Source organism: Vicia villosa, linkage group LG1, assembly GCF_029867415.1.
Source record: "Vicia villosa cultivar HV-30 ecotype Madison, WI linkage group LG1, Vvil1.0, whole genome shotgun sequence".
NCBI classification, from domain to species: domain Eukaryota; kingdom Viridiplantae; phylum Streptophyta; class Magnoliopsida; order Fabales; family Fabaceae; genus Vicia; species Vicia villosa.
Window position 1 is genome coordinate 195679137 of NC_081180.1, and position 14160 is coordinate 195693296.

General features: G+C 38.8%; 3 protein-coding genes across 3 annotated transcripts; all 3 read right to left on the reverse strand.

The window, feature by feature from the left end:
* Positions 1 to 330: 330 nt before the first annotated feature.
* LOC131662207 (uncharacterized) lies at positions 331 to 1881 on the reverse strand. Its single transcript, XM_058931926.1, has 2 exons — positions 931 to 1881; positions 331 to 879 (listed from the first exon to the last, which is right to left on the reverse strand). The coding sequence occupies exons 1-2, from the start codon at positions 1879 to 1881 to the stop codon at positions 331 to 333; spliced, it is 1500 nt and encodes a 499-aa protein (XP_058787909.1).
* A 265-nt stretch (positions 1882 to 2146) lies between these two features.
* On the reverse strand, positions 2147 to 2755 carry LOC131662215 (uncharacterized). The gene has a single exon (XM_058931937.1). The coding sequence runs from the start codon at positions 2753 to 2755 to the stop codon at positions 2147 to 2149; it is 609 nt and encodes a 202-aa protein (XP_058787920.1).
* A 7325-nt stretch (positions 2756 to 10080) lies between these two features.
* On the reverse strand, positions 10081 to 13946 carry LOC131644771 (CDK5RAP3-like protein). Its single transcript, XM_058915361.1, has 10 exons — positions 13736 to 13946; positions 13512 to 13646; positions 12979 to 13073; positions 12793 to 12887; positions 12522 to 12657; positions 12305 to 12454; positions 11545 to 12093; positions 11059 to 11267; positions 10802 to 10934; positions 10081 to 10467 (listed from the first exon to the last, which is right to left on the reverse strand). Exons 1-10 carry the CDS (start codon positions 13794 to 13796, stop codon positions 10336 to 10338), a joined length of 1695 nt encoding a protein of 564 aa, XP_058771344.1. The 5' UTR covers positions 13797 to 13946; the 3' UTR covers positions 10081 to 10335.
* Between the last annotated feature and the right edge of the window lie 214 nt (positions 13947 to 14160).

Below are 14160 nucleotides of genomic sequence, written 5' to 3' on the forward strand. Positions count from 1 at the left end.
ATTTCTCCGTTCTCAGGCCTCGAGAGGACAGGTGGGCATCATAGGGCTTGCTTGATATGGGAGAGGGCGCGCTCGCATTCGTCTGTCCATTCGAAATAGGTTTCCTTACCCAGGAGTTTGAAGAGTGGGAGGGCATGCTGCGCTGATTTGGCTACGAACCTGGATAGCGACGTGAGCATGCCATTTAGGGATTGGATAGATTTCTTCGAGTTCGGTGTTGGGAAATCTGAAAAGGCCCTGCACTTGTCCGAATTTGCTTCGATCCCTCTTTCTGTTAGGTAGAAGCCGAGGAATTTGCCCGCTCGGACTCCGAAAGTGCATTTTTTGGGATTAAACCGCATTTTGCACTTCCGGGCTTACTCGAAGACTTTTTTTGAGGTGGACGGAGTGATCGGTTTCCTCTTGGGATTGGACGATCATATCGTCCATATAGACTTCGAGCATATCGCCGATTTCCGCCCGGAACACTTTGTTCATCATTCGCTGGTATGTTGCTTTGGCGTTTTTCAGGCCGAAGGGAATTACGTTATAGTAATAGTTGCCTGATTCAGTCATGAAACCCGTGTATTTTTTGTCCGTTTTAGACATGGGTATTTGGTTGTACCCAGAATATGCGTCCATAAACGATAGTAATTTAAAACTCGCGGAATTATCAACTAATTTATCTATGCTAGGTAGACGATAAGCGTCTTTTGGGCAAGCCCTGTTAACATCGGTATAGTCAATGCACATGCGCCATTTTCCATTAGATTTCTTTACAAGTACAACATTCGAGAGCCAAGTAGTGTACTTGGCTTCCGATGTGAATTTAGCCTCTAAGAGGTCCCTAACAGCTAGTTCGGCCGCAGCCGTTTTCTCCGGATACTGCTTTCTTCTCCTCTAGGCGACGACCTTGCATGCGGGATTGATCGTCAAGTGGTGACATGCTACTTCCGGGTCGAGGCCGGGCATCTCAGCTGCGCTCCAGGCGAACAGGTCGGCATTCTCCTTGAGGCAGGCCTGGAGTTGCCTTCTGGCCAGTTCGGGCAGGTCTGTCCCAATCTTGACACCTCTGGTCGGGTCATCATCGAGGGTTATCAGCTCTAAATCCCCGTTGGGGATTGGTCGGAGACCCTCTTCTAATGTCTTCACGTCTGTTTTCCCCTCGGATTGTTTACGGAAGCGGCTGTCCAGGTCGATGGTGTCGATGCGGGACATAGATTTGTTGGGCTCGGCACCCGCCTGAACAACCGCTTTTATCGAGCTAAGGCCCTTGGCGGAGGCTTCGAAACACCTTCTGGCCGCTTTGATGTCTCCGTGGAGCGTTGCGACTTGTCCTTTGGCTGTGTAGTATTTGAGTTTGAGATGCACGGTTAAGGGGACGACGATCAGTTCGGCCAGCGTCGGGCGTCCCAAGATGCATTGGTAGATCGAGGGGCAAACAATGACTAGGAACTGGACTTTGACAGCTCTCGCGCTTTTTGCCGATCCAACCGAAACGATAAGCTCAAAGAATCCCCATGGTTTCGTCACAGTGCCATTGAAACCTTGTAGGTCTGAGCCTACGTAGGGGGTGAGGTGGCTGTCGTTCAGTTGCAATGTTTTGAATAGATGGGAGTACATAATATCCACCGAGCTCCCTTGATTGATCAAAATGCAGTGTACGTCAAAGTTGGCCATTCGAGCCCGGATAATGAGGGGAATGGTTGTGTTGGGTGCTCCGCCCGGCAGTTCTTCCCTGTAGAACGATATGGGGGATGAGCCGCCCAAGGCAAGGTCAAGAGTAGATGCTTTGCTCGAATTTGCTGAATTAGCTCGTCGAACTTCCGTTTTACGGATCCGATGGTGAGTTTGCGGAATCCTCCTCCGGAGATGACCATGGCGGAAGGGAAGAATTCCCATGGGCTGTGAGGAGAGGGGTGGACGATACCCTAGCCCAGTCGGGGAGGTAAAAGTCCTCCGGCCTGGTGATACTCATGGCCACTTGCATGGCGGGTGTATCTTCTGCTGGTTTCTCCTCGACGACCGGTTTGGCTTCCTTGGTGGCCTCGTGCTTTTTTGCATACTACGTCAGGTGTCCTTCTCGGATTAATATTTCTATCACGTCCTTTAGGTGGATGCAGTCTTCGATGTTATGCCCGTGGCCTTTGTGGAAACGGCAGAACTTTTATTTGTCGACATTTGGCCGTGCAGGCATGGACTTTGGGAAATGGACTTTGCCTGTTTGAAATTCGGCGTTCGCGCATTCGTTCAAGATGCGCTCCTTGGATGCGTTCAGCGGGGTGTACTCCCAGAATTTTCCCGCTGGGGCTTTGTAGTCCTTATGATCCCAAGCTTTATCTTCTTTCTTCTTGTCGGATCCCTGGCGAGAATCTTCTTGACGGGCACCTTTAGTATTTTCTTCCTGCTTGAAGGTACGGACTGCGTGAGCAGCTTCGTTTTCCTCGTATTGTATGTATGCTTGGGCTTTGAGGAAGAATTCGTTCAAAATGGCGGGCGTCTCGATCCCAACGGCTTTGGCGAAATCTGAACATGGTCGGAGACCTCGTTCGAGCAAGAACTTCTTCATGTGGGCAGTCGTGGACACTTGCACGGCCTCTTTGTTGAACCTCTCTATGTAGGCTCGGAGGGATTCGTCTTTCTCGTGAATGATGGCTTCTAGGGAGGCTTCTGACTTGGGGTGTCTGCGAGAGGCCGTGAAGTTCCTGGAGAAAAGCTTTCCGAGCACCTTCCATGACGTGATGGATTCATCGGGTAGACTCTTGTACCACGTCATGGCTCCTTTGCATAAAATGGTCGGAAATAACCGGCACTTGATTGCGCCCGGCACCCCTCTGTAATCCAGGAGGGCGTCGATGTTCTCGATGTGTTCGTCTGGGTCAGTTGTCCCGTCGTACGTGCCTAGTGGCGGTGGCTTCTCAAGGCTGGTCGGTAGGGGCGCCTCCAAGATTGCGTGGGACAGAGGGCCCCGGCACTCCTCCTCCTCGTCGCTGGCGGAAGGCGTGGTGGACCGATTGCGGCTTCGCCTACGTCGCCTACGGTTGTCATCATGCCTTGCGGTAGGTGACTTGGATCTTCTTTTTGGTCGAGGAGATTGCGAACGGTGCCGGGAACGGTGGTCGCCAGACCCTTTCTTGGAAATAAGACCCGCGTTTTTCCTTAGGGGAAGGGGAACGAGGGCGTTTCTTGAGGACTGCCTCGTGATGGGGGCGAGTTTTGCGACCGGGGGGAGTCTTTGAGCGGCGCTTCTGCTCGAGTGCCCCGATCCTGTCGTTCTGTTGTTGGATAAGGGCGTTCGTCTGCGCAAGGGCAGCCAGAACGGCGGCCATAGTTTGGTCTTGGGGAGTTGGACCCTTGGAAGAGAAAGGGTTTCCCAGAACCTCTTCGTGGCTGTCTTTGCCGCTGGTATCTCCGAGGTGATGGACGGTATCGTCGTGGAAACCCTTCGGGGACGGAGATGCTGTGAGGTCGTCCCGAGGATGTGGAACGGTATTTCTTGATGGGGGAATGACGACAGAGATGTCGTTCTTGTTGATTGTTATAGCATCCAGAGAATAGGAGTCTTCGTTGTTGCTAGCCATAGGTGATGGTTGAATTATAGCTTTGGTTTCTAAATTCTTGCAGAGGACAAGAATGGATCAAGAAGTGCAAGAAAAGGAAACAGGGGAGCTAAGGTTCCCACAGACGGCGCCATTGATCTTACTGAGCAGATCAGATGGCCAGCAACAGTGAAGGCTTGAAATCCGGAACGGTTGAAGGGGAAAAAATGTGGTTATACCTGCAAGGCACTCTGATGCCAAAGTAAGTGTTTGAATAACAAGGTACAACAAAGTGAGAGAACTTGGGTAAGAAAAGATTACCTTGCCCTCAAGGATTAGAGTGCTATTTATAGGATTGTCCCATGCGGAAAAGGCTCCTCTTTGCGAGGCGCTGGACTGGGTGGCACGCGAGCTTGTCGTTAGCGAGCACGAGGCTACAGCGTGCTCGGATGCGTCTAGTGTTTTCCCGGATGCCTTGGGCCAGGACGCCTTGGATCAAAGAGTGGAATGGTCCAATTGAGATAATTGGGCCAGTCCAGAACACTAACATAATCAAACCAGCCACGACCAACAAACCTTTCAACCACGTCCTTTCTTTTTACATAGTGAAGCTGGCAAAAAGAAGACACCCCACTATCTGCATCAGAAAACTTTATCCTCCTATGGCCAGTTAGGAAACACTTTGCAACAACTTCTTGAGGAATTTTCTGCAATAAACAATTACTACTTTCAGCACATTTAATTCAGCTGCCCTATCATGCTATGTATACTTTACAATCTCCCTAATTAAAGACTTACCAGAAGTTTTTTCCTATTAATCATCTTTGAAGTTATCTTCATTTTCCAAACAACGTATATTGGACAAACTATTGAATCCTCATCTGTAACCTCCTCAACACAACTATCATCTTCTGAGCTACATTCAAATCAACAAATGCATCCATATTATATACGACAAGAGACTCAAATATTACGTAACTCTTTACTATATTATCAAATAGAGCTTTCACACAAATCAAACTCTAATCAAATTAACTGTTTAATACATTTTGCAATAACAAAACTATATATATATATATATATATATATATATATATATATATATATATATATATATATATATATATATATATATCAAGTGAGAGCATTTTTAAATGAGAGATGAGAGGAAGAAATTTCAACCATTAGATTTATTAAGAGAAAGAATGTTAATAGATTAATGAGGCTATTAATTTATCTCTCTTGATGAATCCAATGGTTAATATTTCTTTCTCTCATCTCTCACTTAAAAATACTCTTACTTGATATGCTCCCTATATATATATATATATATATATATATATATATATATATATATATATATATATATATATATATATATATATTTGGCTTCCCGAAGTTACCTGTCTTCATTGTCTGCTTCCGTATTTCCGTATCCAGCATACTATGGATTCTCAACATTAATGACTTCATCGCCACGCACTTCCACCTCAACACTGCCTTCAAAGATAGCATCTTCCTCTTCTTCATTTACGCCAGCATCTACCCGGTCCAAATCATTGTTAAGTCCTTAGTTTCTTTCTACCGGAGTTGAATCGTCTTCGACTTCTCCCCTTAATCTGCAAAAACCAAACTAAAAATATTAGGAAAATATTAAAAGAAGAAAAATTACAAATATCATAGCAAAATATTTCATGCAAAAACTGAACCCCCTTACGATATCAGCCATTATCGTTTTCTTTGTTCTTCCACAAGCAGCTTTTCAAGTGTAAGCATTTATGTGCCAAAATAAAGCCTAATTGCATGTTAAGTTTTTATACCATCTATGTTTAATCAGTGTTTCAAATCTATTTGGGCCTGGGTTCATAAATGGACCGATTTTATTCTTTCATTACTAGGCCTTATATCTTTTCTTTAAGTTTTTTACTACTTCATTCTTATAAAACTTACTTTATTTTACACTTTTAATAAATACTTATAAAATGTTCCACAATATTTCTATCCAATATAAACCACTATTCTTATATATATTATATAAATTTTAGGAAATTTTTAACCACCATTTTACATATTCAACTACAACTTAAAATTTTGACTCCTTTACTACATTTTTGTTTGTGACAATTAACGTTTCTATACAAAATATTTTTTGTCAAAGATTTTATGTGATTTACTTTTATTAATTTAACGGTCTATTTTTGTCATCTTTCATTCAACTAATTCTTTCATTTTACATGAAATTCACAACAACAAAAAACACTTGTGACTTCATAATTCCTGTCAAACACATAAGCTTTGTCAATGGCTTTGGTATTTGGTTTCTTGCATGTGTATGTAAAACACATACCAAAGAACAGACATAAAACACTTACAAATATGAAGTCATTACTATATCTTAATAAACAAGAATAATACCATTAATAAACAGCAGAATTTGTTATAACATAATAAGTTACTTATAAAACATGAATAAACCCACTACAATTGTCTGCACATCTAACATAATAAAACCAAAAATTCAACTTAAATTCACAATAAAATCCTCAATTGTTTGGAAAGAAAATGATCATTGTTCTGAGACAAAGTTACAACACAGTTGCAACTATTAGGTACTCTAATGGCTAAAAAAAATACAACACGAATAATCTTCACTGCCCTCCTGGAGTTGCAGCCCGACGCTCCACATAAACCATACTTTCCTCCACTGGTGGATAGCGGATGACAAAATGCAGTTTGTCATCTTCCTTCAAATTGGCTTCCCTTGCATAATCAAACCACCCTCCATACAAAAAATTTTCCTTTTTCTTGCGCCTCTTCTTAATCTCACAATAATAGGGTTCTCCTCTGTCACAATCATATAGAACAATGTTTGGAATTCTTTGTCGAAGGCAACTGTCGATCACATTGACTGGAAAATTCTGTAAACGTTATCAAACAATATCAGCTTCTTTAAAATAACAATCTGACTTCTCCTGTTAAAAATAATCAAGTAATCACGGTTCATACCAACATATTTTTGCAGATCTTATTTTCATATAAGACTTATCGAATCCAATACTCTTCGTCCTGATTGACGATGATAGGAGTATACACCCTGACTTTATAACAAAACAACAATAAGCTCCAAGAACCAACAGTCTTATCCTTCTGTTTCTCGCTGCATCCAACATGACCTTCGCAACCACCTACTCTCTTCAATTTCCCTTTCCTTTCCTCAGCAATAACAACACCTTTTGTCTTAACATTCAACCCATCTTCTCTCTGCACTACTTTATTCTTTCCTTTCTCCAAGGATTACCTGTCATTCATGACAAACCTGGTAACCTCATGCAGACCACTTTTTCTCGAACTTCCCTCTCCAGTCTGGGCACCACTATTGCTTAAACAAATAAAAAACATTAACATTAACCTACTTGGAAACTTTGTCAATGCACCCAAAAACAGTATAAACCCTAAACCAAACAGATTGTTGTAAGAATTAATAACTCTCAAAATTTTAAATGTTGCTTATAAACTCTACAATCATTACAAGAAACTTCAACTAGAAAACATGAAATAAATCGGGAAAAAGCCACAAATATTCATCATTCTAACATTATAACATCCCCATATCTGCACCGGTTAACAAGAGACGTACCTTTCGGTGTCACTTAATATGTAAACAATTTCATGACGCGTTTCCCGTCCAACTCCAGCAGCAATGCCATAACAAGGACCTTTCCCATTGGCTTTCTCCGTTTTCATTTCAGATAAATCACCGTTTGCCAATCCTACAGCCTTTCCCTTGCGTTTTACCAAGTCCTTATTATGTTTTTTACTCCTTCACAGAGAGCAAACAAATAAAGAAATCTTACTATCATACTTGCAGTATATTCAACGATGTTTTTATGTAAAATTACATGTTCATTTTGCTAAAAAGCAAATCAGAATTATCTGCTGCTTGCAGCTGATTGAAAAGATGATATGTAAACAGATGCATGATAGCTTTTTCTTGCAGCACCATCAAGATTGAGTTGAGAATGTCCTTTCACGATATCTTTCGCAATACGTCCTACAGATTCTTCACCAATGATAACACCTGTTGCATTTCTTGACGGTAGGGGTGGGAATAGGCCAGGCCAACTAACAGGGGCCTACGACCCAGCCTACATAGGCCTAGGTCAGGCCAGGCTTTTTAGATAAATAGAAAAGGCCTAGGCTTTTTTATAAGCCTATTTAGCTAAAAAGGCTAGGCCACATAAAAAGCCTTTTAAGCCTAAGAGGCCGGCCTATTTAAATACATATGAATAATTTTATTATTATTATATTATATTTTTTACTTTGAATTAAAAATATAAAAATAAATTTTAGTTATTTAGAAGAAATTATGAAAATAAGATGAAAAGAATCTTATGAACAATGTCATAATTAGTTGTTTCGATAAGTTCTCTCAAACAAATAATATCACAAAATTTATGCTACTAGGTAAACTCAAATAAACTAATGCAAACAAACATTTAATCTCATTGATCTTTTAATTTGTTAGTCTATATAAAGACGAGTTGAATGACTTATTTACAAATGTTCAAATGAATAGGCTTTTAAGTAGGCTAATAGGCCAATCAGGCTTCAAAAAGGCCAGGCTCAGGCCAAAAAATAAGCCTATGATAGGCTACAGGCCAGGCTTAGGCTTTGAATATTATAGCAGGCCAGGCTCAGGCTTGGCAAAGCCTAGCTCGGCCCAGCCTATTCCCACCCCTACCTGACGGTAAGGATTTCTCAATCCCATAAACTATTTTAACCTTTGATACCTCTATTTCGTCCATGGCCTCTATGCTTTCTTTCTTAATACTTGCTAACTCCTCCAACATCATTTTAAGAGTTGCACTACGTGTGTGTTTGCAATTGTTTTTTATTTCGTGCGAAGGACCATCCGGTCTGCAATAAGAAAACCCGTCACATGAGAACGGCATCCTGATAGATAAAAACCTAACACCATGGGGAGGTGGCATGCAACCACAAAATTTCAAATAAACCCTAATTATTTCTTCTAACTTCAAACACTCGGATGCATAAGGGCTAAATAAGTTATCAACATTTAAATCTACTTCAAATGCATCCTAAAACATACATACTTCTTCAAAACAACCCACGATTCTGATACCCCCGAATACATAAATCGCGTTAAACTGTCGACATTTTACTTATTAAAGGATGACATAGGTCCATGCACAAAATATACTTAACCTAAATCTTTCTCGACACAAGGGATGTCGGAAGAACAGAAGAAATGCTTAAAAACCAACACGGTAGATAATAGCATAAAACTTACCGTGAAGATTGATCTTCCATGGCCGGGCCTTGAAGTTCTTCGCGCAAGGTTTTCTTTGCCATGGTTGAGCAAATGAATCGACACCTTTTTTCGATGCCGGCGAAGTATGAGTTGAATTGGTGGGGAAAAGTATCTGGTGGCACTTGAATAATTTACAAGTTTCAATACTTGCGTTCATTAGTTACCACATATTTTCGGTTAACAAAATACACCATTTAATTAAATTAACGTTACAAATTTCTACCTTCTTTTATTTTATATAAATATTTTATTAAAATATTATATTATCTTTAACTAAATGTTTTATTAAAATATTATATTATCTTTATCTACATTATTTGTTTTATCATATGTACATTGTCAAACTTCTTTTTAGCTTTTGAAATAACTTCAATTGATAGATGGAGTCTCTCTCTTTTTTTTTTAAATCAACCTATTTATAATATTCAAATGCAGTTTCAATTGTAGTCTGAATAATTTATTTATTTTTAGTCATTTTAAAAATTTAATATGTATTACTATTTTTTATATTCATTTATAATTACCATTTTTTTTATAAAATGCATAAGTTAAAGATTATTTTTATTTCTATTTCATTCTTTTAAACAAATGGACATACTATTACATTATATGTTATTCTAATTATTATTTAGCTAGATACACTTTTTTATTTAAATATTATATTTCTACTATTTCTAACTTCAATATTTCATATACAGATATAATGACAAATAATTTAACTAACTTTAGATAACTATATTTCTAACTTCAATATTTCATATAACTTTAGATAACTATATTTCTAACTTCAATATTTCATATACAGATATAATGACAAATAATTTAACTAACTTTAGATAACTATTTAGTTTAACACACCAGTACCCGTGCGAACGCACAGATATCCCACTAATTTGTATCAACACACCAGTACCCGTGCGAACGCACAAATATCCCACTAATTTGTATTGTATACTGAATAACAAGTAACGACACTCTTCACTTTAAGTGTCTTGTTTCATTTCCCAATAACATGAGAAATACTAAGGTTACCTAACATAGTTTATCAAGAAGCATTTTTGGACGTTACTCACCGGATACATCATATTTTAAACTCATTATCGTCGTAGTACTATTTGAATGCTTTTAGTATTTTATTTAGAAAAATATTATTTGAATGATGCCAAATTTTAGATATTCAAAGAACGTACTACTCTTTTTCTAAGATATGTAAGATCAATAAGGACGCGGTTTCTAATGACAAATTACCACAAGTTGCTTCATTTATAACAAGTCGGGTAAGAATTATAAGTATGGATCATTTGCATTCTAAAAGTTATGTCTACGTCAACAAAAAAATAAACCATGAAATGTGAAAATAAGAACAACAAAAAGCAGGAAAAGGGCTTTACACCATAAAGCCCACTATTCTGTTACTAAAACTTTAGTCATTATCCACTTGAAAGCTCCATTTTCATAGGAAGCTTCACTTCTTCAACCAGATCTTCATGCTCCAAGACCACTGGTCAGAATGGTATTGATCTCTCCAATTATATTAACCGGCCTTCCATCAAACATGGATGAAAGTGTGTTCTCACAGAGTTTTTTCAGCTCCTTTGTTTTTGCCACAGCAGCATCCTACAATTCACTCAAAATTTAGTATGTCTCTTGTATAAAAACAGAAGCCTGTGAAGGGGGCAAGGGGGGAAATAGCATGTTCCAATTAGATGTCAACAGATGCATATAGAATGAAACAGAGCTTTTTCTCTGTTTTGTAGCAGAGAATTAAGAATAAGAGCAATAGACAAAAGGAAGGGGTGGGGGTCTTAAATCAATGGAACAAAGAAGGGCAGGAAGATAAGCTAGGATTTTTCCATCAACTTAAATCAGACAATGATACATGAAATTAGTAGAACACTTGAATGCTGTCCACTAAAATTAAACAAGCAAACGCAACGCAAGTAGAACTCACTTGTTTTGGCCACAATGAAGATAATGAATTTTGTAGTTCCATGCGCTTAGTAGCCAAATCCTTCAGCCCCTCTTTCAACTTGACTTCATGATGTTTCTTTTCCTCCAAAGAGTTCACTAGTCTGTCTAAAAATCTGAAATTTGGACACAAAATAGTCTGTAAACACAGAATATATATAAAGTCTGACAGCTGAATTCTTCTCAGTTAATGTGCTTCTTATAAGCACGGAATCTTAGTTACAAAATATCAAGTAATACCTTTTGGAGTTGAGAATCATAATCAAATCCCTTGTCTTCCTATTTGTCAGCAATGAAATTGCCAAAGAAATATCACTTTGCATCGTGTCTATAGCATCAGCAGCATACTGCTGTAGTACAAAAGGAGAAACCGCCTGTACTTGATTTTGTAGCGACAAAGTTTCCTCGTTCTTCAACTCAGCTAACCGTTGATTTAAGAAGGATTTCACCTGATGACATAGAAATTCAATACAAAAAATTCTGGACATAACAAAAATTGGATCTAACTCATAAGTTTATCGAGAGCAGGCATCTGTTTATCAGCAAGAGAGAGAACAAAATGGATTTAACAAAAAGTTCAAGAATTTTGTTTCTTTCTGTCTGTACATGGGTAACAAAAACTTCAAGAATTATGTTTCTTTCTGTCTGTCCATGGGTAATATTTGAAATTATGTGAGCGAAACCAAGAGCTTGACAGAGTATGAGGTAAGCAAAACTATTATATACCTCATATAGATCATCGAGAATCTTATTTCTGTACTCCGTGTCTAAAAGCTGGCTCCTTCCTTCCTTGCTCTCTGTCAACTGAGACAAGGCATCTGGAAGAGAAGTCTGATTGTCCAGTATGGCATTTGATGCATTCGCATTGTCAATCACATCAACGTGAGCAGACTCAACACTAATATCCCAGCATATATCTGCATGTGCGCCTAGTTCTTCATTTGAAATTGTTGGATCAGACTCAACATCCTCAGTTGATGAAGAAGTCTGTATGGCCTCAGAGGCATTGATGATTTCAAATGGACCCATGCCATTTCCGGAATCCTCGGTTTCTTCTACGGTTCCGATATCCCAATCAATTTGTGAACTTTCCACTGAAATATCCCAGTCAATGTCAGGAGCAGCAACTTCCACAATGCCTACTGCAGGATTTGTCTCCTTGTCACTTGAGTGAAAACCAACAATATTAACAACCTCGGAGTCAACAGCAATATTTAAAGATGGAGGATTTTCACGCATGTTCCTCAAGTTTTGGAGTACAGCTTCCGAAGATCTCTGCAATCATTATACTAATCCTAATTAATGTATTCAAAAAACATGTCAACTCTAAGCCCACCCTTCTATTGCGATAATTCAAGAGAGTTGCAGGAATGATGCATTAGACATAAATGAAAACAATAAACTAAGCAAAATCTACAGTTCTGACTTACATCCTTAGACATAAATGAAAACAATAAATTGAACAATATTTACAGTTCTGACTTACATCTCTTTCAGTGTGAGCGTCACTAACAAAATTGCAATAATATTCTATTGCCTGTGAAAGGTTGTCACTGTTCACAACATCCAATATCCTGCTAAATGTAGTTGGAAGTGATTTTGCTGTCTCCAAAAGTTCTAATCTGACATTTTTCCCCTGCAAAACAACATAATCAACCACAAACTCCATTTAAAAGAAAATAATTGCATTGTACAATCCAAACCTGTAGGCCAAGCTCCTGACAAGCTTCAACATATTTGGCTGCCGAGAGTGCAGCACTCCTTTTTATATCAGTCTCCTTGCGATCAAGTTCTGCCAGCTGCTGCTGAATCTTCTGCACCTGTTTCCTCTGATAAGGACTTCATAACAGAAACAAAAAGCACAGTGAGAAACTTTAATAAAATTAAAAGAAACAGATCTCTCTCTCTCTCTCTCTCAAGTACGTCATATTTTTCAGAATGTATAACGAAAACCAAAAAGATCACATTGCTTACATTTCATAATTCACATTTTGAGTGATAATAAGAGCAGCCTCACCAAGGAAAACATGGTCTTTCTCAAAAGATCGCACAATTGCTTCCCATGCACCCTACCCAAATAATAACGATGCCGATGATGATGATGATGATGATAATCAATCATAATTTCAGAATCACTAAGAAGGGGTATGAGTATCTTACCGCAGCACCAGATAGGCGACCAAATATATTCCTGCTTTCCGTATTAGACTTCAAAAGAATATCATATATCTGTCTGGCCTCTACATAACCAATCCCTGAAAAACTTAAAGCAATCCCACTTTTAATCCTATCTTATGCAATCAAGTTAACCCAACAAAATTTCTTATAATCAATAAGCTCTCAGAATCTATGAAGCACGGACAACAAAAACACAACACCGACACTGCCACTGCCACGTTGGCACCAGTAATAATTTGTAAAATTGACTAGATTAAACGTAATCACAAGTGTCAATGTCGATTTTGGACAAAAACAGTTACTCCTACTGACCTTTTTTCAGACGTTTCAGTGCTACATAGATCAGAATCCCTTAAAGAAAACAACTTTAACACTTGATGGAATACAGTTTAACAGCATTCTCTCTGCTATTGTTACAAATAATTAACACACTACTGTTTATCCAAATACTTATTTTTCACAACTCTACATAAAACCCCATCAAATTTGATTGTGAAAAAGAGGAAAAAACTAACCTTCAGGGTCTAGGGTTTGAAAAAGGGGATGAGAATCCTTAGGGAGGGATGAAAATTCGTTGGAAATTCGAGCCCTGATTGCGGCGACGCGCTTCCTCCAATCGGAAGGTACTCTCTTGCGATCGACCAACCATTCTTGAAAGATGATAAAGAATACGAAATCAGAAAGCAAAATTGAAAAATTGAAAATGAAATTGAAAACGGAAAATGAAGATGAATGAAACCTCCGAGACGGGAAAAGGTGATGTCGATTGGGAGGTTGCGGATGTCGTCGGGAGTTTGCATTGGGAATGAAGATCAAAACAAGAAGTGAAAGATACGTGAGGTGTTCTTCTGGTTGTTCCGACTTGGTGATGACGAATTTCGCAACAATGTGTTCCGACAACAGAGTTTAACTTTCAGCTTCAACTCAATTCAACTATGCGTTTTTTTCTCTCTCTTTCTTTTCACCGGGATTTGATCGGTTTTTCTTTTTTTGTAAAATTTTTCACTTTATTTACTATACTCCCCCGTCTCATAATAAATGTCTTATTTGAACAATGCGCGGTTTTTAAAAAAATATTAGATGTGTTGGTTTTAGTAAAAAAGTTAATATCATTTACTAGAATATTCCTATTAATAGTAGTTGAATAACGTGAAAGTTAATAAA